General features: G+C 52.5%; 7 protein-coding genes across 7 annotated transcripts; 6 read left to right on the forward strand and 1 right to left on the reverse strand.

Moving 5' to 3' along the window:
- Window positions 1–888: 888 nt before the first annotated feature.
- On the forward strand, window positions 889–3,208 carry T069G_02617 (uncharacterized protein; the record flags this gene model as incomplete). Its single annotated transcript, XM_056169827.1, has 3 exons — window positions 889–1,832; window positions 1,875–2,001; window positions 2,105–3,208. 3 exons carry the CDS (start codon window positions 889–891, stop codon window positions 3,206–3,208), a joined length of 2,175 nt encoding a protein of 724 aa, XP_056030719.1.
- Window positions 3,209–11,071: 7,863 nt separating this feature from the next.
- On the forward strand, window positions 11,072–11,478 carry T069G_02618 (uncharacterized protein; the record flags this gene model as incomplete). The annotated part of the gene is made up of 3 exons (XM_056169828.1): window positions 11,072–11,138; window positions 11,198–11,257; window positions 11,333–11,478. 3 exons carry the CDS (start codon window positions 11,072–11,074, stop codon window positions 11,476–11,478), a joined length of 273 nt encoding a protein of 90 aa, XP_056030720.1.
- Window positions 11,479–12,765: 1,287 nt separating this feature from the next.
- Window positions 12,766–13,958, forward strand: T069G_02619 (ribosomal protein s7p/S5e domain-containing protein; the record flags this gene model as incomplete). The annotated part of the gene is made up of 3 exons (XM_056169829.1): window positions 12,766–13,023; window positions 13,091–13,447; window positions 13,506–13,958. The coding sequence occupies 3 exons, from the start codon at window positions 12,766–12,768 to the stop codon at window positions 13,956–13,958; spliced, it is 1,068 nt and encodes a 355-aa protein (XP_056030721.1).
- Window positions 13,959–15,860: 1,902 nt separating this feature from the next.
- On the forward strand, window positions 15,861–18,195 carry T069G_02620 (universal stress protein family domain-containing protein; the record flags this gene model as incomplete). The annotated part of the gene is made up of 5 exons (XM_056169830.1): window positions 15,861–15,991; window positions 16,091–16,115; window positions 16,158–17,010; window positions 17,075–17,963; window positions 18,018–18,195. 5 exons carry the CDS (start codon window positions 15,861–15,863, stop codon window positions 18,193–18,195), a joined length of 2,076 nt encoding a protein of 691 aa, XP_056030722.1.
- Window positions 18,196–21,035: 2,840 nt separating this feature from the next.
- Window positions 21,036–21,608, forward strand: T069G_02621 (uncharacterized protein; the record flags this gene model as incomplete). The annotated part of the gene is made up of 1 exon (XM_056169831.1): window positions 21,036–21,608. The coding sequence occupies one exon, from the start codon at window positions 21,036–21,038 to the stop codon at window positions 21,606–21,608; it is 573 nt and encodes a 190-aa protein (XP_056030723.1).
- A 49-nt stretch (window positions 21,609–21,657) lies between these two features.
- T069G_02622 (uncharacterized protein) lies at window positions 21,658–23,494 on the forward strand (the record flags this gene model as incomplete). The annotated part of the gene is made up of 3 exons (XM_056169832.1): window positions 21,658–21,928; window positions 22,081–22,528; window positions 22,714–23,494. The coding sequence occupies 3 exons, from the start codon at window positions 21,658–21,660 to the stop codon at window positions 23,492–23,494; spliced, it is 1,500 nt and encodes a 499-aa protein (XP_056030724.1).
- A 1,620-nt stretch (window positions 23,495–25,114) lies between these two features.
- T069G_02623 (RNA recognition motif domain-containing protein) lies at window positions 25,115–27,419 on the reverse strand (the record flags this gene model as incomplete). Its single annotated transcript, XM_056169833.1, has 2 exons — window positions 25,115–25,232; window positions 25,297–27,419. The coding sequence occupies 2 exons, from the start codon at window positions 27,417–27,419 to the stop codon at window positions 25,115–25,117; spliced, it is 2,241 nt and encodes a 746-aa protein (XP_056030725.1).
- Between the last annotated feature and the right edge of the window lie 251 nt (window positions 27,420–27,670).

Consider the following 27,670-nt stretch of genomic DNA (forward strand, 5'->3'; position numbering starts at 1 on the left):
AGCCGTGCTCAACTGCATGTCCGGACTCGTATTGGCCTTCTCTGAGCGCTGCATGATAGCTAAGAAGCTGAGCTGCCGATGCTACGTTGACCGTCCCACCGGCCGGTGCCCTCCTCCATGTAAGGTGTCAATTGTAAGTGCTGCGCAGAAGGGGGTCGCATGAATGTCGATAGCAATCAATACGACCTTGACTGTGTCGCTTGGAGTTGCTCGCGGTTCGTTCGTTTGTTGTCGACATGGTGAGAGTTGACCCGGCTCCGAGTGTTTGTCATGATACCTTATGGACAGGCAATTCGAATGTCTCAAGAGCAGAATCTCAATTGTAGAAAGGAGTTGAAAGAAGCAGCTGGAGAAGGCTATTCGCTTAATACGGAGAATAGTTAAAATAAATAAAATACTCCATTGAATATCACAATTACGCATCATAGCTGCCTTTTTCACAACGCCAATTGTATTGTCCCAGAACAGCCTTCCCCGGCGGGATCTGGACTGCCGCTGCCGCTAACCCCACAAGGGCAGTATAGCTCCGCGTATCGGGACTAGCGGTGCGGAGCTTAAAGTTGGAGGGCAGCCGGGCATGCCGCCCTTTCCTTGGAGGGCATCGCCATGTCTTAATGGGCAGGAGCGGAACGCAAGCTGCTTCCCTTACAGTCAAGTGATCCGTGCCGATACTACAAGCACAAGCATTGATAGACATTTCACGACTTTTGGGCATTAATTTGACGTCTGCCTTACCTTGCCTATACTATACTAGGAAAACTGCACTGAACTGCGCAGATAAATAAGTACTGCATGGCGGACTCCTCACAGGGAGAGCTGGAGAAACTGGCTCCTCTCCCAACTGCGGAGAAAGTCAAGTCGCCAGCTCCGGCTCTCGAATCTCCAACCATGGCGTTGCTCTTTACCGGCAGGGCCCGATCGGCGCTCTCCATCTTTAGCATCTTTGCTCTCCTCTCCGTGGTGCTCTTTGGCGCCATCGCTACAGCTTCGCCCGGTGGGAAACTGCACAAGTTTCAGAAGCTCGCCGATGCGGATCGCCAGTCGTATCTCATCGGCGTGGGCAAGGCCGATATCACCGGCCCGGTGGTGGAGATTGGCTTTGCTGGATATGCCAACCTGGACCAGACGGGATCTGGCCTTCGCCAGCGTCTCTACAGCCGTGCTTTCATTATTGCGGACAAAGCAAACCCCAGTGACCGCTTTGTCTACCTGGTCCTCGACACGCAGTCTGGAGACACTGCTATGCGGAATGGCCTCCTCGACGGCCTAAAGGCTCTGGGCAGTGATTATGCCGTCTATGGTCAGAACAATATTGCTCTGACAGGAACCCACAGCCACTCTGGCCCGGGTGCCTGGTTTAACTACCTGCTGCCGCAGATCACGTCCCTTGGCTGGAGCCAGCAGAGCTACCAAGCCATTGTCAATGGTGCTGTCTTGTCTGTTCAGCGTGCCCATGAGAGCCTCCAGGAAGGCTATCTCGATGTCGGCACAACTGACATTCCCGATGGCGCCATCAACCGTTCGCTTTGGGCGTATCTCAACAACCCAGAAGAGGAGCGAGCCCAGTATGACGCGGAAACCGATATTACCATGACTTTGCTTCGCTTCCAGCGCGCTTCTGATGGCAAGAACATCGGTGTCTTGTCATGGTTCCCTGTTCACGGCACTTCTCTCCTTGGAAATAACACTCATGCTGCTGGTGACAACAAAGGTGTTGCCGCATGGCTCTTCGAGAGTGCTATGAAGAATGACGCCACTGCTGCCGATGGTTTTGTGGCAGGCTTCAGCCAGGCCAACGTTGGCGATACCACTCCCAATGTTCTTGGTGCTTGGTGCGACGACGGCTCTGGCCAGCAGTGTAGCCTCGAAAACAGCACTTGTGCGGATGGTAAGTCGCAAAGTTGTCACGGCCGAGGACCCGAGTTCCAGGCCTTGGATCTCGGCGCAAAGAGCTGTTACGAAATGGGCCGCAGGCAATTTGCTGGAGCCCAGACTATTTATGTAAGTGGCATGTCATTTTTGCTTGCTTGTTTCATGTTCATTTTATTTATGCCCATCTATACCTTCTTTCAATGGAAAAGAATTGCAACTTACAAAATCATAGGACAACTTGAAAACATCCACTACTTCAGTTTCTGGATCCACGGTCAAAGCCTTCCACTTCTTTCAGGATATGCGTTACTTCAACTTTACGTTGCCAGACGGAACCAAGGCTCAGACTTGCCCGGCCGCTCTCGGCTTCTCTTTTGCTGCTGGAACGTCTGATTGGCCCGGCGCTTTTGACTTCGTTCAGGGTGACTCTGGTTCGCCAAACAACCCTTTCTGGTCTCTTGTTGGTGGTCTGCTCAAAGCACCAGGCCCCCAGCAAGTTGCGTGCCAGCAGCCCAAACCTGTTCTTTTAGACGTTGGTGAGATCTCGACGCCATACGCCTGGACGCCGAATATCGTGGACATTCAGGTGCTCCGCGTGGGACAGCTTGTCATCATTGTCAGTCCTAGTGAAGCTACGACTATGGCTGGCCGGCGCTGGAAGGCCGCAGTTGCAAAGGAAGCAGCCACATTCCTCGATGAGGATCCCGTTGTCGTCTTGGGTGGCCCAGCAAACAGCTATTCTCATTACTGCGCAACGCCTGAGGAGTATGATATCCAGCGCTACGAAGGGGCCTCAACCCTCTTTGGTCGGAACGAGCTCAACGCCTACATCAATCTCACCGTCAGCAACCTGCACTACCTCCAACCTGGCTCGACCGGCACCCCTTCCCAAGGTGTCCTCCCTCCAGACAACCGAAAGAACATGATCTCATTTATTACCGATGTTGTCCAGGATAACGCACCGCTGGGCAAGAGCTTTGGCAACGTTTTGGTGCAGCCGAACCTGACGTATAATATCGGTGATGTCGTCAATGTCACTTTCGTGGGTGCTAACCCACGTAACAACCTCCGCCAAGAACAGACCTTTGCGGCGATCGAGCAACAAGGTAGCGGCGGAACATGGACGCAGGTACGTGACGACTCGGATTGGTTCCTGGTCTACACCTGGCGAAGAACCAACTTCATCCTGGGACAGAGCGAGGTGGACATTACTTGGGAGACATACGGCAATGCGCAGCCGGGAACATACCGTGTCAAGTATTACGGCGACTCCAAGGCACTATTTGGAGGCGTGTCGTCATTTGTGGGAACAAGCAATAGTTTTACGCTCAAGTGAAGATAGAAGTTTGTTTAGGAAATGATATTTAAACTGCTATGCTGCATGAAAGAAGGCCAGTGTACGTGTTTCTATTTTGACTATTGATGTTCAGGCAAGACATTGGATTAGACAGTGAATATTGATGGCCTCGTAAGCGTGTTCTCTTTAGTTCCATGCTGATAATTAGAAAATACATCACGTAAGGCTACTGTCTGGTTATGACAAACTTTGTTACATGATGCTAATGGGTAGACACTCATGGAACGGGTAGCCTCCTCTTTTGTGGATACGGAGGGACGAGATGAGAATGAGACTTGATAGGTTTATGATACAGACATGGGAGCTGCGCCCCGTTTCTCCCGTTTCCTTCCTTCGTATGCTTGTTTACCTGACACTCATGGCGGATGAGGCTTCGTGACACCAAGGGGGTGTGGTGTAAGAGACCTGACCCGGGAATTCGGGACTGGCCTCGTACAACGGGATTTTGAATGGAGCAGTATTTATGAAGAGGGATTTTGTTTGAGTTGCTTCCGTTAGTTGGTCTGCTAGTTGTGGGACTGAATGCACTTGGCCGATATGGTTGCTCTTCATGTATACTCCCCGTCTAGTCTGGATTTTAGTTTGGAGACGGGTAAGGATGAGACGGGATCGACAGGGTGTGTTTTGATTTTAAGCTTACGTTACAAGGTTACGCGTGATGGGCGGTGGGAAGTTATGCTTCTTTTTTTGTTTGGGGTTGATAGAAGATGTGATTTTATTATGTGATATCTCAAGGATATGTGCTTGGTCTTGTTGTCTCTTCTAGATGATTTGGCATGAATGCTCTTTACATTGATTAGCACAACTTACTGATTATTATTTTCACAAATCGTCTTTCCCACGATATCGAGTTCGATGATTTCATGATATCTTCCTGTAAACATCAGTACATGCCATGTGCATCCGGCTGTGTTGTAGCAGATGGCGTTCCCTCAGGACGGCAGGGGCCATGTATGCACGACATATAATGTGCTGCTTGGATGTTCAAAGAGGAAGACGAATCGATCCCAAACTGATGCCCTGCTATGTATTTACTTGCTCGGGCGACTGATTCAGTCCGTCTCAAAATTAAAAGTGCACTTCCGGGACGGCTGTAGAAGCCCGACGACGACGGCACAATTTGCGTGATAACGTTCAATCCACGCATATTATCCAATAGTCACTCAGAATTGTCCGCACGAGCTCTTTTTTTGCGGCAGACTAACCAGTGAAGCATATGCAAGCCACCTTTTCTCTTCCCACTCCCTGCGCCGAAGTCGCCATGTCTATTGGATGGGCACCAAGCGGCCTGACGGCACCCAGACGGGAGAGGGTGGCAGCACGCGGCGAAGAAGAAAAAGCCAGCAAACTAGCTGAGAAAAGGGGGGGAAGTTAATTTAGATTCACGTCAAGAACATGATCTTGTGTTATCCGACAGCAACGGGATGAACACGGAGAGCTCTTCTAGTGAGAGTCGAGAGGCATATTCCCGCTGGGTTTCGAAGCCTCACTTTCTTTGGGGTGCAGCTTGTCCGCCTGCAGCCGCATAGATGGCATTGTTCATGTCAAACATGATGGAAGATGGCCACGTACAGAAACTTTGGCCAACACAACCTGTGTGACTTCGTTGTTACTGCAGTCTGTGGAACCAGCTATTGTTCGACATAGTGCCGTGTCTTCCTCCTCCCTTCCCCAACATAGCCAGACCGAATGGTTTTTGACTCCATGTGACTGGGACGAGGCAAACAACAACAAAAGTGCGAAATCCAGCTTGGTTGTGCAGCTTTTTGGGGTTGCCAAATCATGTGCGCCTCAACCAAGGCTAATGAGGCGAGGGGGAGCCATGGGGTGAATCCTGCTCCTCGGCAACTGCGTGTGAGATGCCAACGAGAGACGATCTCTGTAGACACCGTATTTTTCTTCCACTTCTAGCATCCGTTCAAACCCAGCAGCTCCGAGAGCTACATGATTCATTTGAGCACTTGGCCAGTTACGGGCAACGCACGTACAAGTCAGTAGTCAGGAGCCGTGAGACCAAGTAGATGGTGATGTGACATTTCGCTTTTCTGCAGGTCTCGGCTGGCTGCCTCCTGCAGAGCGTCCTGGCTCACTCGTGACGTCTTGCTTTCAGGGCGCCGCCTATTCATCACCGACTCTTTGGCCAAGGAGAAATCATGGCGTATCGCTTAACTGACTGGGACCCAATACTCTATCCAAGCCACTTCCGCCTCGCTCACCGACTGCAAAGAAGATCAAGCAGCAAACAAGCGGCTCCGGCTTCCGGCCCACAAGGCGGTGCCGCGAGCCGTCGTTCGGAAGCGAGGGGCCAAATGCCAACGGCATTGCCAAGTACACGACGGTTTGTTGTCAAGACATGATGCCCAAAGAGACAACAAGTTTAATGACGATGATGGAATCCCGCGGCCTAGGTAAATTGCACTGCCCCTTTTGCAGCCACCAATGGATACTATTTTAGATGATAAAAAAAAGGAAGCAGTTCCCAGACCCGAGTCCCGTTGGTGTGTGATTTGGTGCCTAACAAACACCTGTACTAGTACGTACGAGTACGCCCAAAGATACGTGGATGCCAAAATCATGCCTTGTAAAGCAATCTGCGAGTTGCGTCAAGTGGGGGGCCTCCTTCGCGGAACGGCTTGGAATACAAGGGAATGGAAACACGGGTGGTTGAAGGTAGAGGAATAAGCTGGGAAAAGGAAAGAGAGCCATTACAAGTGGCTAGGCGCCGTCTTTGTGCGCGCTCGGCCGTAAGTGTCAACCTACCTATGTGCTCGTAGTCATCTCATCCCACAGGTGAGACCCCAAGCAGCCAAGCAGGCGTGACCTGTACAATGTCTTGCGTCGTGCAGCGCGCAGATGATATCATGAGGATCGTCCATTTCCGAGGGAACAAAATGGCCGAATCTATGAGGCGGCTCGATTTCTGGCGACGGGCTGCGGGGCGGGAGAGATCTTTGCGCCAGGGATGCCTTAGTAGATGGTGCGGTATGGTTAAGATTTGAGTTGTTCGCTGGGCCTGTCGTACTAAGCACCTCAATGCGACATGATTCCAGAGCGTCGGCGCCTCTCCCATTGTTTCAGTCGGTTGATAATCCTCTCATGATCTGCATCTCCTTTGGATGGCTCGAGTGTTAGTGCGCGAGCTGCGAAACGAAATTTCAAGTAGTATCAGGTACGTACATGGTTCCAAATGTCATATAAGCGCAAATGGTTACACCTGAGCAATGTCTCAAATCTCCTTTTCTTCTCCGCACCGGTGTGGAAGAGGAAGCATAACCCCTTCGCAACCCCAGCATCTTCTCTTCACGCTACTTACGGAGTAGGTCGTACGGTTGCGCGTGTACTTCTTGGTACTTGATCGAGGCGCCAAATCTGCGTCGTGTCGTGTCGTCGTGTGTCGTGTCAACAGTTTGGCGCAATGCGCAGAGAGAGAGACGAAATCTGCCTATCCACATATTGCTGTGCAAGAGATATCGATGCGTCGCACAACATATATGAATATTGTGCCTTGGGACGACAACAGGCATCATATAGCTCCCTGCCTGTATTTAGGTATGCACACTTTAGTCACGCACACACTCACATACCTATATACTAGGCTGCCTTCGTGCCTTACTTGGTCCTTTTAGGGACGCACACCAAGGCCGCGGTCCTTTTGAATTGAATGAAGCAGGAAAACAAGATCAAGAGACCCGCTCTGATGCCCAACTCACGCCCCCTTTCGGCCTATCGTCAGTCAGTCGTGTGTGCTTAGTTGTCACCGTCAGGATGCCCCGCCGTCATCCCGTGCTCACTTTTTTTTTTTTTTTTTTTTTTTTTCCTTTTTTACCCTTCCCTGCTGCTTTCTTTTTCTCGTTGGCTTCTTAGCCTTTCCCTCCCTTCCTTCGGGGCTCAGATATTCGACCCTTTGTACTCCGTATTGTACAGGTATTGTTGCATGTATGTATTGATACACGATTCCAGGCGCAGGGTTGGAAGTAATGCGTTGGCACTTCGCTTTTAGATCCCCCAGAGTCGAGTGGTTCAGACTTCGCGATGCCGCTTGAGTGGGTGGTAGTACATGGCATACAGCGACTTCAGCCTTAACACGCATTAAGTGGCATCACCGCTAATGCAGTCGTCGTGTGCTCCACAGACCTGCACCACAGAACTGTAGTACATTCGTGTTTAGCTGACATTGAGATCCTGCGGTATGGGCTCCAAACGCGGGTGGGCCACCGAGAATAAATAACCGCTCCAAAATGAAGGAGGCGGAAGAGGAGAGACAGTCTTCTGTGATAGAGTCGTGCTGAAAAAGTAACTAATCGGTGCCGACGTGATATGGGCTTCTCATCACTGGACATTCAGACGCTGCTTTCCCATCTGCCACTCGTGTTGTGATGATATTATGGCCTAGCAGCACCGAGTACTCGTAATCCGCAATTTTGCTCTACACAGAGGTATCGACCAGCCTAGTAGGAACTAGTAATTGTCAGCTGGACCTCCCTCGATCTACTACTCACGTCTCCAGTTGGTTCGTCGCCTAACACATCCACGCCATAGGCATGTGCACTTTGTATGTATATGTGCGCGTATGCACATATAACAAACGCCCATAGATGCACGCCCGCCCTGCCAGCAATCTCGGCATCCCAAGGGGGAAGCATCCTAGTGGCTGGCTCTTGCAACACAACCTCAGCGCATTCAAGAATACCACTTGGTATACGTTGACAGGTAGCCGATGTTGCAGACAGCCTCCATACCTGACGGCATATTGGTCCCAAGTAATATGCACGTATGCACCCATAGCTCAGGAGAGTGGTCCCTTTCAGGTAGTCTCGCAGCCAGAACGCCGGTTCGGTTCCTCTCTCTTCTTTTTTGTTTCCATCTCTTTCTTTCCTAGCTTCCCCATCCGTATTTTCATACGTACCCACTCAGCCCTGCTGCTTAGATGGGAGGGGCCATGTATGTGTTTGCCAGCAACTGGTAAGCTGGCGACAAGGTGTTGAGACAACTCATCGAGCCATGAACTTGGTGCCCGGGATTGGGATCCGGCGGACACGCCGGCACCACCAAACGCCAGCAATTCTGAAAGCTGTACTCCGTATGACTCTGTATTTCTGGCTGACAGCGTGGATGGGACCTGCTCCGCACATGCATTAGCACTGCCTGGATTGCCTCGGAGTACAGTAAATGCTAATGGGTAGCAAACTTATAAGAGCCGCGTCACACGGACTGTCGACCGGGGAATCAGTGGTTCACGGCCGAGCTGGCATGAAGGTGAGTACGGAGCACGGAGTGGCTGGTTGCGCGACAGCGCAGAAACTTGGCTTTGACGGCTGCACACCTCCAAATCATATTGGCCCAAAGCAGGAGTGCCACAGAGCCACAGTCGTATGCTTTGGTCGGCAGAGATGATACCAAGATAGGCAGAAGAAGAGATTTCAGCAGTGAGAGGATGAGCAGTGCTGATTTGTATGCACCAATTGTATCGGGTGGGTAAGGGTATTGAGGATGACTGAATCCCCCTGGTCGTTCGGCAGACGTATCAAGGCTCAGAATCCAGCAGCGCCGATACTTGGGAAAATGGAGCCTGGTATCGTCCCCCTTGTCAGCCTCTGCTGAACGGCTGTTGTATTGCTGAAGCTGGTGAGAGACGGATCAGCCATCGTGCCCATTGTGGCCCAAGAAGTTGTTTTTTTAGCCATCCATGCATGCAACGTGTATGTGGGTATGCTTCTTGGTGTGGGTGGTTTATATGCCTGTATGCATGGCCGCAGTACTTGGAGGTGAAGTCGAAGATGGTCTATCACGACGTCTCTGCCTATCTGTCTGTCTTTCTGTCTCGTCTCTATTCCCTTTTCTCGATACCTTAGGCATCCAGCCTGTCTTGACGTCAGTACCTCTACATGTACGGTACCCAAGACATCCCCGTAGTATTTGTCCGCATCTGTGGTAAATGGAAAGTACAAGTCGCAGCAGCCGGCAAGGGCGAACAGCTGCCTCCATACAAAATAGGTGCACTGACCTTAATCTGTCCGGTGTGGGGCTCGCCGGCAGTAGTGCCGCTTTTGCACGGCGGTGGCTTCCTTGTCTTCCTTGTCACTCCAGTAGGTCAAGGTACTAAATAGGGCCTCTGTAGTACGGGGTAAGGAGTATGGAGAAGTACGAGGTACTATGAGGTACTGCCCTCCACGCCGCGTGGTTTGGGCTGGGACCGGGTATCAAGTACGGGGAAGATACCTATTCAGAGTTGCCAGGGGCAGGGGCAATGACTTTGGACATCGTCGTGCCTCCCATTGGCATAGCGGCTGAGATCCGGCCTAATGACGCTAACAAGATGCATTGTGCCTGCCCTGTGTTTTCACTTTGGGATATCACTCGGCGGTGCCATCTTTCTACTCGTCGTGTGCTCTGCTGATAGGTTTTGATATTGCCGAAACCGAAACCTGTACTGTATCAGCAACTTCATTATTCATTTGGAACCCGGAGAACGAAGAAAAACGTGTCTCAGACATCGGCCTCCGAATTTGGCCATGTCATGCTCTCGCGCTGGGAATAGGCGAGCAATAGGACAGGACGAGATGAACGTCGAATGCTACCTCAACGCAGCACAGCACAGCACAGCACCTACAGCGCATCGCTCCCACACACACGCACTGACAATTCACACCCCACCCTCCTACTGGTAGACTCAAGCTCAACCTTGAAATTACATGGACTCCATCTATTGGCATCTCATACACCAATACTTTGCCGGTGCAGGGGAGTCAAAGTCGAGCCAGAAAAAGGAAAGCAGACAATCACCATCCACCGACCAGCCCCAGCAAATGATCCCGGCCCCATCACAATCGTCCGCCTCCAACAGAACAGCTGCTTGAATTGAAGCTTGCTTCTTTGGCCCCATGCCCGCCTTGTGCTCCCCATGCTAGTCGTCTTTTTTTAACCCCCGGTCCTGAGCTACATGTGGCAGAGAATCCAACAGCAGCGTCAGAAAAGTTAATGACCCTCTCTGCTTTTGCTTCTGCTCGGCCATCATCTCCCCCTTAACGTCGCCGATGGACCAGAATAGAAACCCAATGGACATATGAGAGCATATAGAGAGACGCCTCCTTGTACGCCTTGCCGTCCATTGTAATATTTGTACTCCCCTTTGCCTTGACCGTTGTCTAGGCCCTCTTACATGCAGTCTGCCGCAGCCGCTCCGTGTCAAACACGCCAACCCTGAGCTGCAAGTATTGACAGCGCAATCACCACCTCGACGCCTAAATTTGATACCAAGACTCTCGTTTTTTTTTTCTCCGGCCCGCCTGCATCTAATTCCTACTAGCTTCTCACCGGCTGCCACATCACACATACGGCTGCTTCTCATCTGCTGGGGCCCCCTAGTCCATCGTCTCGGATGATTCATCCTCGTCCACTTGTTCTCTCCACCAAGGTCGAGAAACAAGACCAGCCCCCGTCAGGCCGAGTCCACCACGATATAAGACATCGCGTCTGCGCCGTCTGAACCACAGACTCCTCTCTCTTTTCCATCCCGCCATCCCCAGACCAGTGCTTTGACTGTCTTGATCAACGCAAAAGTGCTCAGATTCACCCCACACGCCGCTTTTCCTGCTTTGGATACAGATACTCCCTTGAGAGCCGCCATCCATCCCTCATTTCATTCCAGCCTTTGCTCGATCCGCCATACTATATAATACCTATAAAGTCCGCCACGCCTCACCTTTCTTCCCCTCGACCATTGGCCTCTTCGACGTTCGACACCATCATATACGCAATCACCTTCTCACCCCTTTGCTTCCCCTCGATCTCGAACATATATACTACACCAATCATACCTATCCACTACCTATAATACCCACAATGTCGTCCACCACCTCCTCTGCTTCTTCCTACACCTCTGGCTCAACCTGGCAAGAGCGCCTTGAAGGTACGAACGGCCACATCCGCCATTGACCCTCGCCTTGACATGACTGACCTGATATATAGAGGCTTGCCGCGATGCTCAGATCATGCCCCCTACTTTCCAGATTGTGTCTGATCGCCGAGGTATGCACTCATTCACTCCTACTACCTATTAGGCACTTGATTGTGTCCATTGGCTAACAGATTCTTGTTTTCTAGGCGGCCGAACAGCTTGGTCCAGCCAAGTCACAATCCGAGGCCAGACTCTCGCAGCACGATACTGGTACGATGGCAAGAATCTGAACAATGCCAAAGAAGATGCCGCCGAGTGCGCCCTGAACTGGCTGAGCAGGGCGGCTTGGTGAGCAGTCACCGCTACTTGCATGCCTAGTAGCATTGTTCGCTGGTGCTACGGAATTTTCGCTGCCCGCCACAAGATGTCGAGGATGCAGCTCAATGGCTTGCATACCTGGCTTTTCGTTCCTTCTCTTTTCTACTTTTTTCGCTCTCTTTTCATTTTCTTTGTAGGGTTTCTCATCATGTTTGGAGTTGGAGTACAGAGAAAGAAAGCCTTCCACCGTGGGGTTATAAAGAAGACGGCTACGGGAACGGCGCAATTTGCAATTTGGCCATGTTTTGGAGAATTCTCTCTTGATAGATCGAGAATCCTCTCTCTTGACAGATTGAGAATCTTCTCTCTTGATGGATCGAGAATCTTCTCTCTTGATGGATCGAGAATCTTCTCTTCTGGCCTTTGCCTTGATTGCTCAATACCCTTGGTGGCCGCTCAGCCCCGATCAACAGCATTGTCGGTGGAAGATACAAAAAAGGGCGGCACACGACCACAGAAATCTTTGTCACGCTGCGTTGGCATCGCGATTGCGAAGATGGAGTTTGTTGTATTGGACTAACGAACTTGCTCATTTGTCTGTTTGTTTTTGCTTTTATGCTAGGATTTTGATATGATTCTTATCTGGTCTGTTTTGGTTTGGTTTGATTTTATCAGTTGGGAGGGCTATTTCATTTCGCATTTCGATCTCAATATCAGGAAACACCAAAGACGAATGCTGGATTATGACGAATTCAAGAATGATGGAAGAATGGTGACTGGCGCATAGCCCAATAACGAGAGCGGGAGGTTGATACTAATAATTATCATGTTTGTCAATTCAATTAAAAAAAGGAATCTCCGCATTGGAATCGCATGACCTAGGAATGGGCCAACAAGTGAGCAGCTCCAAAACTGCTAGATGGTATACTTGTGCTTCGTACACCGTAAAAGCGTCCGTATCGAGTGGTTACGGTAGGACGAGGTCATGTGGCCAAGGAGGAAATGAGAGCCCCGACCTTGGCGTCCTAGGGATGGGCAGCTGCCAGTCAATGCTGTGGAACAAGCTGCAAGGATTGCTCAGATTCATCCGTCAAGCCATCTCAGATGAGCATGCAAGGATGGAGCATCGGAGCGGGATGACATAAGCAAGTTTGGAGCAGTGGGGGTTGGATTCGGCCCGGAATTGTTCCGATCGGCACAGCGATGGCGGGTGGTGGGCGGCTGTAATTTTCATGGAGGGACATTGGAAGGCGATCACGCGAAAGTGTCGACGACGAAGAATTGCGCCTTGGGAGCCCATTCGGTAGCACGGAGCACCGCCATGGCTTCAAGATTGAAGATTTGGGGTGTGTGCAGGACTCTGGCGGTCCGGACGCAGCCCGTCCGCCTTGCGGCTCAGCCATTCCGAGCCCAGGCTTCAACAACTCGATTCTATGCCGACGATGCGACCAACAAACCCTCCAATTCTCCGAGCGGTGCAAAGAGAGAAGCTTCCGGGTCGGTTTCCAAATCAGAACCGACAAGTTCTAAGGCTACTGGGGGCGCCTCTGGAGAATTGACCCAGAAAGCCGCACAAGAGGTTGGATGATTCCTCCCCTCCCCCACAAGTCGAGTATACCCCATGTGCTGACCAGCTGGGAACGTAGACATCTTCATCACAAGCGTCATCTATTGAAGCGCTAGACGATGCGACCTTGGAACAAATACTATACGGCGGTCGACCCGTAACAAGTCAGCGGGAGGGCGGCTTGACAGAGGCGCAAGAGGAGGCTCTATATCGCGAGGGTGTCATTCCCCCACCAGAGCAGGCGGAAGCTATTGTTGCTGCCGGGTCACAGTCAATAATCCCCGTTGGCACAGAAGTGCAACACGCTGGCCACAAGTTTGGTCTTCCCCAAAAGCCCTATCCGGACGGGTTCCATGTCAAGAAGCGATACCACCCCGTGCTAGAGCAAATCACCAGGCTCTTGATGCGCCATGGAGAACTCAGCGTTGCGCAAAGAGTAAGTCATGATACATTCCGACCGGCATATACCAGCTCGGAATACTGACAGCTTTTAGAACATGGCTGCTGTCATGAACTTCTTGCGAACGTCGCCCGCCCCCATCTACAGCCCGAAATTCCCCCTATTACCAGGGACTCCGCCCGCCGCACACCTCCCTCTTAACCCCGTCCTCTACATTACAATCGCCATCGACTCAGTTGCGCCGCTCCTCAAAGTAAGGAACATTGCCGGCGCTGGTGGAGGTGGCCGTGCCCTGGAACTTCCCGTCCCCCTCGCCGTCAGACAGCGCCGAAGGATGGCGTTCCAATGGATCCTGGACGTCATCAACAAGAAGCCCTCGAAGGGCAGTGGGCGAAACCAGTTTGCCCATCGGATAGCTGAGGAGATCATCGCCGTGGTGGAGGGCAGGTCGAGCGTCTGGGAGAAGAGAAAGCTAGTACACAAGCTTGGCACTGCGGCTAGAGCCAACGTGGGGTCCAACAAGCTGAAGACGAAGAAGAAGAAATAAACGACGTGATGCGACGCGGATTTGAATGTATATTAGATGTGTATTCTACGGCAGCGAACTAGATGAAAAAAAAAAGAGGCGGGTTCGTGATAGGCTTTGAATAGGCTTGTACATTACATGAGGTAGTAGAACAACCTGCGAAATCAAGTCAAAGGAAAAACAGTTTCAACGCTTCAACGTACCTAGTATGTATATATTGTCCATTAAATTGATGCTTTTTATATGCACGCGCACTGCAAAGACTGGCTCCATATCATGTATAGATCAGCATATAAATGCATATCACGACGCCCCTCGAATCCGGCCTGCTGTAGGCCTATCGCCTGCATGTGACCAACAGCCCCGGGCTCTAATTCATAAATACGCACACCCAAAAACGAGAGCAGCTTGGGAGGCCGGCCCCCGATCCGGGTAGATCAAGCCCATTTTTAAGGTTAATAGGACCAGACAGACCCAAAGAAATGGTCAGTCGCACGTTACCACCAAAAACACGCCAATGAGAGCACTCTTCGACCAGCAGTTTAGCGGAGTAGCACAGGGCAGTGCAAACCATCCAGTGCAATTTGATACAAATTTACTGAAGCGGGCACGGGGGTTGAGCCCATACGATACTTGCAGGCTGGGCGCGCAACTTGCGGGTTACACAGTGAGGAGCGATAAGCTTCTGATTCTCCTCGTTGAACGGCGGTGGCGAAAGGTTGTGAGGCTAGCATTCTCGTTGGCTGGAAAACCTGCCCCCTTTTTTCCTGACCAGGTATGCACGAGGGCATGCAATGCGACTTGCTTCTCTCCCTTGCGTCCCCGAATTAAACTTAATCGCGATGCTGCTGTGCTGCCGTGCTAAGGGAAAACCACGGGCTGCTAACGAAAGACCGGGCTTGTTTAGGGGCGTTGGGTGCCAAAGATGAATTCTCATGATGGCACGAGGTGAGGGTCAACTACTACCACCTCCATGTAAAAGCATCAAATTGGCTTGATGGATTGATGTTTAGCATAGACCTTAACAGTAGTTGGATAATAGGCACTAGACTAGCAGTACAATAGCATGGAAGTCCGTCCAGTGGCTTCAGGGCGTGCCTAGCATAGCTCATTCCGCTAAACGGAGCTTCGTCACTGCCCTACAAGCCCCTCCTCTCTCACTGGAGCTTTTTAGGCTCCCCCCAGGCTCTCCATCTTTTCCCGTCTCGGACCTGCTCCGGCTATCATCTTCCAGACGTGCAACCACCGACTCCAACAGACCTGGTCAAAACGAATTCTACCAGGTAGCACAGTTTATTTGACGCATTTTCACTCGCCCTCAACCAAGTGCCGCGGAGAGTATCGCTACAGCTGCTGCCGCTGAGAGGGGAACAAAATATCAACATTTCGAAAATCACACTCCAAGAAGAAAAAGGGTCCACCGGCTCACAGCTTTCCCCATCTTCTCCCTTCTCTCTCCCGGCTCTCCATCGTGTGCCTCACCGGATCCAAGTCCGCTCCTGAACATCGTCCCATCGCTCCGCGCCTGCGCCATGATCTGAGAGGCGCCGCGCACCCGTTGCTTAGCCGCTTTCCTGCTCATGCACAATGCTCCTTTGGCCTCCAACTCGGACCCAATCGACTCGCCGTCGACTTAATCGAAAGCTGCCCCGCTAGGATTTGCGGCGGCCTCCCACCTGTTACACATTCTCCATCGAAGCTATCGCAGCATCAATCTATCGGATCCTGCCGCGGCGAGCAGCACGTGTCTAAGGGCGTTGAGAGCAATTAATTCGGCACATCGGCCATCACCCATTGCCTGCTCGCGGGCCATCGTCTTCCGTCTCCTGTCCTTGACATTAGCGATTGTCTGGACACATCTGCGATAACAATCGTCTCCTATCCTACAAACAAGATACAAGCCTGCCGGCTTCTACCGTCACCATGGCGAACAACAATAATAACAAATTTCTTCCCATGAGTATCGATGCCATGCTCGATATGGAGCGGCAAGAGGTTCTGGCTCTGCTGGAGCGATCTAATGAGGCTCCTGTTCCGTCGGCAAGGGGCGGTCGGTCAGATTCGCCGTATGCAGCGCGTTCTCCAGTTCGGAGCATGCTGGACATTGCCGAAGAGGAGATTCCTCCTGGCAGCACCTCTTCGTCTTCCAATAGGACTACCACTACCACTCAGGGCCCGGTGAGAAGCATGCTGGATGTTGATGCGCCGCCCTCCCCGCAGCTGGTCCGCAGCATGCTCGATGTTAGTGGCCCTATGCCGGACTCTCCTAGGCGGACGGGTAGAAGCTCAACTCCAAGCTCTCCTCTGATGCCTCCCAGTGAGCCCTTCAGACCGCAACAATCATCTGGTTTGGTGCCACATCCGCGAAGTAGATCTGATGCCAGTATCAAGTTTGCCGAGCCTGCACGTGGCCGCCGAAACGATCCGATTGCCAACTACCAGTTTTCTAGTATATACTCGCATGGCTCGGGTTCCCAATCCTCGGTGAAATGGTCGTCTTCAAGAAACAGCAAGCGAGAGAGCGGAGGGTCCCTAGGAGATATCTTGAGAGGCTCCGACGGTGGACTTCAGCTTCCTGCGGATAGAGGCCGATCTCCGCTTGGTGGCTCTCGCCTTTTCAACAACAAGTCCAAGTCACCCCAGACTCAAAATCGTCGTTGGGGAAGTAGGTCTCGATCACCGGCGACCTTTTCCACACCACAGCTACCCCCAGGCCAGGCTCTGTTGAATGATGGCAAAGTTGTTAACCTCAATAATGCCTACCGGAAATTGTCAGATGCGAATCTCATTCAGTCTAGCGGAAGCTTGGCGCAACTGGCTATGCGAAAAAAGTCTGGGGAAGCTGGGGAGGGCAGGCTGGTCAAAGACTATGTTGGGCCGGATGGCGAGCAGCTTGGCTCGAGTGACGAAGAAGAAGAGGAGTCCTCTGAAGATGAGGATAGAGGCCGCAAGAAGTCTCCTCGGTCTCTGATACACGATACCGAGCCAGACAGCAAACAGCCCGCCGCCGCCGGCAGCTCACAATCTGGGGGCCGACAGGCACTGAGCCTGCTCGCGGCGGCGGAACAAGAACGTAAGCGAACCGAAGAGGCCTCGTCGAACGCGGGCGGCCAAAAGATGACTGACTTTATAAACAGGATCGCAAGTGGCATCTCAGCAAGCTCAATACCAGTACCGTTCCTTGTTTGAGGAGCCCGAGATCAAGGTGACAACCGCCACTGGAGACACTACAAAGCCCTCCAAGGCCAACAGGGGCGTTCATCCTGTTACCAGCTACGACCAAGGGCCGCCATCGAGGACGCCTTCGGTCATGGACTCAGATGAGGAAGCCGACATGGACGACATCAAGAGGGCACAAAACCTGTCCTTCAACATGACCAATATCTTGGAAACGCCAGAAGCGCACCGCGCCATTCGCATCATCTACCGCGGAGACTACACTAGAATGGTTCAGGCCGCCGAAGAAGAGAACCACAGGCTGAGAAAATACCTGGTTGCGACCGATCTTAGTGATGAATCAACGCATGCCCTCGAGTGGGCGATTGGTACAGTTCTCCGAGATGGCGACACCTTGGTAGCCATCTACTGCATTGACGAGGAGACGGGCATCGTCACGGGAGAGGGTTCCCTGGTGCCAGATGAGTCAAAGGCGATGAAGGAGCAGGCAGCGGCCATCAACCTGATGGCAAACACAAAGTTGGTGCCGGGGCAGGTGAACTTGGTCTCTGAGTTTAAGCGCAGCTCAGGCTTTTACCTACGGGGCGATTCTAACGCTGGCACTCCAAGCGGCTCGCCCGCGCCGCTCTATCGGGGTGATCGCTATAAAGCCGAGCAGGAGCGTAATCGCGCGGTCCAGGAGATTACAGATAAGGTGCTCCGTCTCCTGAGGAAGACTCGGCTCCAGGTCAGGGTGATTGTAGAAGTCCTGCACTGCAAGAACCCCCGGCATCTCGTGACCGAGGTAATTGACCTTGTCAATCCCACTCTGGTTGTGATTGGGAGCCGGGGCCGAAGCGCGCTCAAGGGGTATGTGTCCTGCTTGAGCTTTATTTCTAGAAGAGGAGGGTTCGCTAACCAAAGACGTAGTGTCATTCTGGGGTCCTTCTCCAACTACCTGGTTACTAAGAGTTCGGTGCCCGTCATGGTTGCACGCAAGAAACTACGCAAGCAGTCCAAGTACAAGCGGACGCCGGTGAAGCAGGTGAACAACATCAGCAACCCGACGGCCAGAAGCCTGGCCAACGCCAAAGTAGACTAGAAGTCCGCCAAGCGGCAAAGCCCTTGAGCCCGCCGAGCTTCGTGGATCTTGGCCGTCTGGGGCAAACGCAGAGAAGACTGATATCGCGGCTTTTTATTTTCCCCACGCCCCTCCATTCCACACAAGGGTGAGGATGTGAGGATCTGTGACCGGGGGAGGGAGAGAGTGAGCCAACCACATGTTGAGCTGGTTGACCACGGGGGACAAGCGCGCACTACTATTGTATAAACTGGGTAGTTCAAGGGACGAACTAGCAACAGCGGAGCCAAGGCGCGAGACGGCGTTGTCTTTTTTTTTCCCTTTTCTTCTTCTTTTTTATTAAGTATCCTTCTTGCTCATTTTAGTCTCTCTTTGGGACTTAAGTTGCTCTTTTTTATCAAAGGTGTGATGGGTTATGAGTTTGGGTGTGCTGCTTCAAGGGCAAATCGGGTAGGAGTTGAACCAAACAGGGCGATGATAAAACCACAAATGGAAACATAGCGTCGATTTCTTTCTTCTTAGCCGCTCATCTGATACACTCACTAGCTTAATGCAACTGCGTCATATAGCATGCACGTGCTGAGTCCCTTGTATGAGCCATAATCAGCAAAGTGCCGTATTACTGCCCGTAGAGATATTGTTGAGCGTACGGTGAGAGATGACTTCTCATGTGACTCTGTTTAGCTCGGGTTTATGCCAGAGACTGGGTGGGGCGTCTTTTTGGTGATGGTTGATGCACGGGAATAGGAATACTAAAGTAAGGTAAGGTATCTGCTAAGGTATGGAGTACCTGCTTGGTAGATCGATGGAGCATTCGAGTGGAATGTACAGCGTACCTAGTCTCTACAAAGACAAGTCGACGGGGTGCTAAGATGCAGTATCTGTATGTATGTATGTACGTTTACATGGTAGGAAGGGCATCTGGCTTTCTTAGACTTGCAAGGATGGGGAGAATCAAAAGGGTCCGCACCTTGGGACGATCCGCGGGTGACGAGGATCGACTGCGAGTGTGGTGGCATGTCTTTTTTTCTTTTTTCTTTTTCTGCGGGCGCCTCTCCCGTCTGGAAAGCTTAGATTTCTCTGGCGGTTGTGGCACTACTAAGTGAGTTAGTTTAGTTTCCCTTGATCTGACTTCCTGCTCCCTTTTTTGTCTCGCCCTCGGATGAGGAAAAGCAAGCGAGGGAAAAAGCAAAGAATGGATGCCAGCTCAAGGGAGGCAAGGAGGGGGTGGTGTGGCATATCCCACGAGATACTGTAGCTTGCTTGTCTGAAAACAATGGGGCGATGCCAACTGCAAAGTGCGTGCATGTATCTGTACTCGTACATATCAATTAGTCTAGCACGGAGAAAGTAGGCCGAAGAAGATGCTACAGGACTGCCTTCATGATGGAGGGGTGGCGAAGCTCGGCTTGGGGAGAAGAAGAAGAAGATGCCCACTAATTGCGGGGTGATAAGATAACGGGAGCAGCCTAGTGGCTGGAAAGGGCCAGAGGGCGGGAAGATGGACGGGACTGGAGCGAGCAATAGCATTGAAGCAGCAGACAGACAGACAAGACCAAGAAACAAAACCGCCACCAGCCGTGTCTTGTCATTGCTTGTTGATGCGATGCTGCAGGTAAGCTATGGCTGCATCGACGAATGAGCGGATTGCGCTCTCTCACGCTATTCCGGCTCTTTCTGTGGTTGCATGGAGGACACGGCACATACGAGTAGAGTACAGTACAGTAGTGCTGCTGCAGCCCGCCATGGTGGCATCCTGACTTGTTCTGCCCGTTCGGTTCTGGGGCCATGGCGGATGGATTGACAGCAAGGACAGGCAGACACCAGGTGGGGGTTCGAGCTGGAGGGACCATGGACGGATCATGGCGGAGGGGGGAGGAGAAGGGAAAGGCAAGACACTGCTGGGTCTGTCCCCAGGGAGCGAGCAGAGCAGAGGGACTCAACCAAGGGAGGGGGGGTGGCCTGTTCAGATGGTCTGAAACGGCGGACGGAGATGTGAGCAGCACGCCTGATTGGCCGCGCCGGCTGGGTCAATGTCGTGCCACGAGGGCGGCCCAGCCTCTCACGATTGCTGCCACCCCAACACGGTCAGCCATTGCGCGAAGGGGAGTGGCCGCTGCCGGGGCTGGCGCCAATCTTCCAGTCACGACTGCAGGGCTGGGGCTTGTTGCTTGGGTCGAGTCCCAGTGTTGGGAGAGGAAGCTCAGAGTTGGGTACGAAGGGGGAGGGGGATCTGGGCTTTTTTGCAGAGTCAGAGGCAGGGAAAGACGATTGTTCGGAAACAAGTCCAAAACAAAAACAAGAACCGAACAAGAGGGGAAAAGAGAAGAATAGCCGACGCTGACGCCGTTGCAAAGAAGACGCCGAAGAAAGAAAAAAAAAAAGCAAGGACAAGCCGACGATTCATCGCCCGTCTGCCGCTCTCCCGCACCATCGATCGCTGCCCACTTCCACTGCCAGTGCCAGTACCAGGGTTGTTCGGATTTCCTGACGTCTTCCCTCTTCTCTTTCTCCAGTTCTCTCCTTGCAGGCCACTGCGGAATCGACCGAGCGGGACTATCTAAGGTATTTAGCTCGTCGACCTTGGGAAGAAAGCCTGCCTGGGTCGACCGACCCTTTTCCCCAACCTGCCAGTCATTCCAACCACGCCTACGGATAACTAGTACCGTGTACATTCGCACATACTCCATCCAGACAGACACACGGCGTACACATACACCTACCGCACTGCCGGGGTCTGGACAACGCGAAGACTGACTGGAGTTGCAAGGCCAGGCCAAGCCCACGGCCGACTACCGACCGGTCGACACACCTTTCTTTAGTCCCATCCCGCTGGGCCTTGTCCGCCCTCAGACTCTCCCATGTATTCGCTTTTGACGGTGAATCAGCAGGTCTCCCTGATCAGCGTCACTGTCACTCCCAGCACCTTTCTGGCTGCGCTGCTTGTTATTCTCGTCTTCGTCAGCTTCTATCTTCCACAGCTGCCATCGTTCAACCTGCCACGAATCACCCTGCCGCGCTTCTTAACCGCCGCAAACAACAACGACAACACATTGCCGCCGTCGCCCACCTCGCCCTCCCGACAGCTTGTACTGCGCGACCAGTCGCTGACCGTCTACCGCCGCGACAGGAAGGACTCAACATCCTCATCATTCAAAGACCGCTTCAGAAAGGAACCCAAGGACCACTACAAGGACTACAAGGAGAGGGACTACTACGCCAAAGAGAGCGACCATGGCCGATCCCCAAGAAAGGCTCGACGCCTCATTACGGGATTTCGAGACTCCGGCAAGCCCGCTGCTATCTACGACGAGGAACTCATCCGTTCTCCCCCCCAGCGAAGCGGCGATAGAGGACGATCTCCTAGCGGACCTGGACGTCGCGTCCGCAGGTTCCTATTCTCCTCCAGCGTGGCGGAGGCTCGCCAACGGTAGTCGAAGCAACGGTTTCTGGCGGCCCCCGTCGCATGATGCGCTCGGCGCAATGGCCCCGATGCGCCTGCACATGCGCAACACCCCGTTTAGCGATCGCGACGACGACGACGATGATGATGACGACCTGGACCACAACCTGGACAACCAGAACGATATTTTGCAGAGGGCGATCCGCACGAGGCTCCCAACCGGCAGCATGAGCCCGGACAAGGTGAGGAGCCGGAGTCCAGAGGGAAACAGGAGCGGCACATTGCGACTCGAGGCACCGACCCCGCCCGTTCTCGAGAGAATACTGGAGTCGCCGCCGCCGACGGATAACTGTAAGTTGCGCCGCGCATTTTCCTTGCCTGCTGCTGCTGCCGCTGCCGCTGCTGCCTGCTCTGCCTGGCGCGGCCCATCTGCATCTGCGTCTTCGTCTTGGTATCATCAGACTTAGACTTGGCGCCTGACTGTGTTGTCTTTTTTATGATAGACATCCGCTTCGCCGTGCGCGCTGAAGTCCAGCAGCGAACCGAACCAATTGAAACTGCCATTGCTTTCATCCGTAAACGCTACGCCGCTCTCACTGCGTCATGGACGTCTACCCTTTTCAGTGTGCTCCTTGCCGTCTGCAGCATCACAATGTTCAAGACGCTCATCCAGGAGCCTGCACCGCGGCCGGTCGGCGATCTCGTAAAGGTCGCTGGCATCGCGCGCTCCTTTGAGCCGCTCATTTACTATTCGGAGCATGCCATTACGCAAGTGCACGACTTGCAGGCCACCAGCGTCGCTGTCTGGGACCTTGGGGAGACGGTACGAACTAGTGGAATGAAAGATGCGTCGCTCATCGTTTCCGACCTCGACGCCCTCAGCGGCGCAATGAAGACACTTGCGACCGAGATGACCAAGTTTTTTGCTGTTGTCGATGGTGACATTGACGGGTAAGTCAATGGATAGCAATCCCTCCCCCTCTCTTCTTCTTATCGTCTCATCTTTCTTTCATCCTTCCCCATCTCCCAATTGAGTCTTTCTTCCCTTCCCTTACTCCCCCTCGTGTGACCCTGGTGTGTCGAGAGAAGCAAACAGCAAAGGTTGACATGGGCGTTTGCGCCTCGTTGTACAACAGCATCCTCAATGTCATGGATTGGGCCAAGATGCATCTCAATCGCCTCCAGAGCGCCCCTTCTCCTTCCACCCTCTCCTCCGCTTACGATAACATCCACAATATGCTTTCTGAGGCTCATGTCCTCGAGGACGCCTCCGGTGCTCCCACGCCGATCGGCACGATTACTACGTACGTCTTTGGACTAAGCAACCCGCAGCGCGAGCAACGAATGGTCCAGCTACTGTTCAACGAATTCCTGTCGGTTCTCGAGGAAAGTGTTCGAGAGGAGCTTCGCTATAGCATGAATCTCTACGGTCTCTTCAACAGCATCGACCAGCACTTTCTCAACCTTGCGCGAACCGTCGCGCGTGAGACTTCCGCCCAGGAAGAGCTTCACAGCGACATGTTGGCCAGCTTGTGGGTGCGCATTCTGGGCACGCGCGCCGCCGAGTTGCGCAAGTTTGAACAGAACCGCGTGCTCCTGCGCGACGTGAGGGAAAAGACTGTCCGCAACAAGGGCATCCTGGTCAACCATCACAGCAAGCTCCTGTCGCTGCAGACTTCGCTCGAAGGGCTCCGCACCAAGCTCATCTCGCCGCTCGTCCGCGGCACCAATGCCACCATCCTGACTCTTGAAGACCAGATCGACAGCTTATCTGGCGTGAGGGATCATCTCTCAGAAATTCGACGCCAGCAGAAGGGAAAGGTCCTGGAAACGCTTTACGCCAGCGTGCCGAGCAAGCAGCAGCCTAGAAGTCTACGACTCGACGATGGCCGGGGCGACATCCTCAGAGATTCGTAATCCTCTCCCCCCATCTGTGTGTTTGTTTTGTTTTCTTGTCTTTTTTTCTAAAGGCGTCGAATCAATCATTCTGTTCTGGGGGAGGGGATATACAAAACTTCTCTGCTATTTATCCTTTTTTATTTTATCTTCCATGTCAGGCACAACAGCATGGCCTCATCGCCAACAGCGTGGTGTGTTTATTTGGTCAGCGACACACTCTAGTGGAGTTACTGTTCTTCTTCTATTTTTAATTGTATCTGTTGTTTTGTATCGGTTTTAAGGCAACCAAAGGCATGGCTAGGCAAAGGACCAAAGGGTAAAGGGGGTGGCTAGCTTGGCAACCACCATTTTTACGGCGCTGCAACGGGGAACGGTAAGTATATACTATCATTTCCATCTGTCATTTCAAATCATGTTCTTTCTTTTGATTTTGGTGGTTTTTCATTTTCAAGGGGGGAGTGGCAGGAAATAAGGGAGCGCACATTTAGGTGAAAAGCCGGAACACCAAAAAAGTTTTTCACATAGATGTTCTTTTCTTCTTCATTCCTTTTTCTCTTCTTCTTTTCTTTCATCTTTTCTTCTCTCCTTTTCTCTTTCTTTCTTGTTTTTTTGCTTTATATCTGGGCGTGGATTGTTCTGTCTTTTCATATGGCGTTTTTTCTCTTTTTCTGTGAGTTTACCTGCAAGCCAAGCGAAATCCTTTCCTCTCCTTTCTTCCTTTCTCCTCAAAAACTCTCCTTACATCTATCTATCCATCTCCTGTTCTCACATATTGTAGTATCTCAAATGTACTCGGCATGTGTGGTATTCTGTGTATTTCCAATATCGGTCAAAGGGCAGGGCGTTATTTTCATCTTCTTTGTCTTTCCTTTTTCATTTATTTTATAACTCGGTGCCAAGGTTCGCCTTTCTTAGATGAAAATGTGAACGTTCTTGGTCGGGGCGCTGGGCTTGGTTGGGTATGTAACCAGTAGTTCTACCTCCTAGGTTTGGCAGTGTCAATTGAAAGCAATTTCGTATCTTTTAAAATATCTCGTCTATACAAGAACTCTTTTCTTGATCAAAGCATTCGTAAGTATTATTTATCAGGGCTTCTATAAAACCGGCTGTAACAAGATCATTCGAGTATTTGGATGAAAATGAGGTTCACAACTCCACACTTTGCTATTCACAGTTAACAAGGCACATACACACACAAGTTGTTTAAGAACATGTTATCTATTAGAAAATTCCTAGAATCCTATCCGTTTCAGCCCCTGCCTCCGTTATTTTTGCCAGTGAGAGTGGACCATGTTCATGGGGGTATAGCCCAGAGGCAGCCTTCATAAAACCCGCAACGCCATCCCGGTGAGCCTGATTTTTTGCCGGCGACGTTTTTTCGTCCCGGCCAGGGCAAGGCGGCTTTCCCGCATTCCGAAAATACCACCTTCCAAACCACACAACTTTTGTTCATCCTTGAGAAAAAATATAGCAAATAAGTCTATCCTTACATGATGCAATAGACTGGGCAACCGTGGCTATCATATTGCATCCCACGTAATCATTCGGTGACTTTTGAGTCCATCTCGCACCGTAGTCAAATTTTTAAACGACAAAGGAAACGATGTTGCGTGTCAAAGGCGGCAAGACCGGCTCTACCTAAGCCTTGGTCTCCTCCTCCTTCTTCTCGGTACCAGTAGCCTGGGACTTGACGTATTCGTCGTAGACGGCCAGCGCCTCGTCAACCTTGGCCTTCAAGGCAGCTTCATCCTCAATGCTAAGGTGAAAAAGTCAGTATTACAAATTCGTCTGAAAGAAAAAAAGGGGGGGAGGAAGCTTACAGGTTGACAAGCTCGGAGTTGTCCATCTCCAAGAGCATACCAGTGATCTTGCCAGCAAGTTCAGAGTTGATGGCCTGAATCTTGGGGAAGATCAACTCTCCAAGAATCTGCTTCTGCTGGGCAGGCTGGGCCGCAGCGAGCTGAGACTGGAGCAGAGAGGAAGTGTTGTTGTCGCGAGCAGGCTGGTTAGGGAAGTTGCCGTTGCGACCAGCGTTGTTGTTACCGCCGTTGTTGTTGCGGCCCATGTTCTGGCGGTTGTTGGGGGGGTAGCCAGGCATTCCACCCTGGACATTAGGAGGCATGCCGGCGATGTTACCACGACCACCCTGAGGAGCGCCACCACGGCCTCCAGCAAGAGCGGCGGCCTGCTGCTGAGCCTGCTGCATGGCAGCCATGAACTGAGGAGTTCCGGGCTGTCCAAACTGAGGAGGGAACTGGCCGGGGATGCCGTACATGTTGGGGGGGATTCCCTGGGGAACGTTGCGGCCACCCTGCTGGGGGTATCCGGGGAACTGGCCAGGGCGACCTCCCTGAACGTTGGGAAGAGGCATTCCAGGCTGGGGGAAAGGCATGCCACGGCCACCCTGGGGGATGAAGCCTGGCTGCTGGCCAGGAGCATAGAAAACGGGGGGCTGCATGTACTGCTGCGGCATACCAGCTGCCGCTGCGGCCTGCTGCATCCGCAGTTGGTTGCGAGCCTGGATACTAGCCTCAAGCTGGCTCTTGCGGACGTCCTTGCGCTGGGCGAGGGCAACGTACAGAGGCTTGTTGTTGATCATCCTCTGGTTCATCTCGGCAACAGCCTTGGTGGCATCATCGGGGTTGCTGAAGCAGACGAAGCCGAAGCCCTTGCTCTTACCAAGCTTCTTGTCGCCCTTCTTTTCGGCCTTCTTCTCGGCGCTCTCAGCAGACTCGGCCTCGTTCTCGGGCTCCTTCTGGTTCTCCTTGTCCTTCTCCTGGTCCTTGACCTCCTCGTCGCCCTCCTGAGGGGTGTCCCTCATGACCTTGGCAGAGGTGATGGGGCCAAACTCGGCGAACATCTGTCGGAGCTTCTCATCGTCAACGTCGTCATCAAGGTTCTTGATGTACAGGTTGACACCCTGGTACTTATTGGCCTTCTCAAGGCGCGCGGCCTCATAAGACTTTCGCAGCTCCTCTTCACGCTCATGCTTCTTCTGGGCACGGCCAACATAGAGCTCCTGGCCGCGGAAGTCCTTGCCGTTGAGGTCCTCAACAGCCTTGTAGGCAGCCTCGTGGGTGGTGAAGTTGACAAAACCGAAACCGCGAGGCTTGCCCTCCTGGTCGCGGGCCAGAGAAGATGAGGTAACATCGCCAAACTTCTCAAACAGCTCACGGAACTCGTCGTCGGTGACATCAGGTCCAATGTTCTTCACGTAAACGTTGGTGAAGTTGGCCTTCATCTCCTCGAACTTGCTCTGGCGGTCCTTCTTGGGGATGTGGTAGCCGACGTAGACCTTCTTCTCGTTGAGTAGCATGCCGTTGACATGCTTGATGGCCTGAGCAGCAGCCTCATCGGTCTCGTAGTGGACGAAACCGTAACCCTTGGAGTTTCCGTTCTCATCCTGGGCGACCTTGCAGCTGAGAATGTTGCCGAAGGCAGCAAAGGTGTCGTGGAGAGCCTTGTTATCAATGGCAACGTCCAAGTTCTTGATGAACACATTGCCCTGGCCAGTCTTGCGCAGAGCGGGGTCACGCTGGGACCACATGATACGGCAAGGGCGGCCCTTGATGAGGGTGTAGTTGAGCTCCTCCAGAGCCTTCTCGCCATCGGGGGTGGAGTTGTAGTTCACATAGGCGTAGCCAAGAGAGCGGCGGGTGACAGCGTCACGGCAGACACGGATGGAAGCAACAGCTCCAATCTGAGAGAAGAGCTCAAAGAGCATGGCCTCGGTGACGGAGGGGTCAAGCTCTCCAACGTAGAGAGAGGCCGAGTTCTGGGGGTGAGGAGCGGTGGTGGGGGTAGGAGCAGAGGCATCCTCAGCACCAGCGCTGACGGCAGTGTCGACGGCAGGAGCCTTGACATCGCCGCTGCCATTGAGGGATGTGTTGTTGAGATCGCTGGCGAGCTGGTCAACAGCGTTCGAGGTGGTGTTGGCGGCCATTTCGTCGGTTGACTAAATCACGGGTATCAAACAAGGCTGCAAAGAGACAGGGTCAGCGGCTGAAAGGAGGAGGAAGAGAGCAACGTGGTTCGCTGGGAGAACTCTGCCAGCAGAATACCCGGAAATCAGCATAGACTTACTGATTCAGGAAGAGAATGAGAAAGAGGAGTGCTCGGCGAGTCAGAATAGACAATCTGCAGGCTGAGCGACTTGGTGATAGAGGCAACTGGGGTGAGTTGTCTCAAAGGATA

The sequence above is a fragment of the Trichoderma breve genome, chromosome 2 (genome assembly GCF_028502605.1).
Source record: "Trichoderma breve strain T069 chromosome 2, whole genome shotgun sequence".
In the NCBI taxonomy this organism is placed as follows: domain Eukaryota; kingdom Fungi; phylum Ascomycota; class Sordariomycetes; order Hypocreales; family Hypocreaceae; genus Trichoderma; species Trichoderma breve.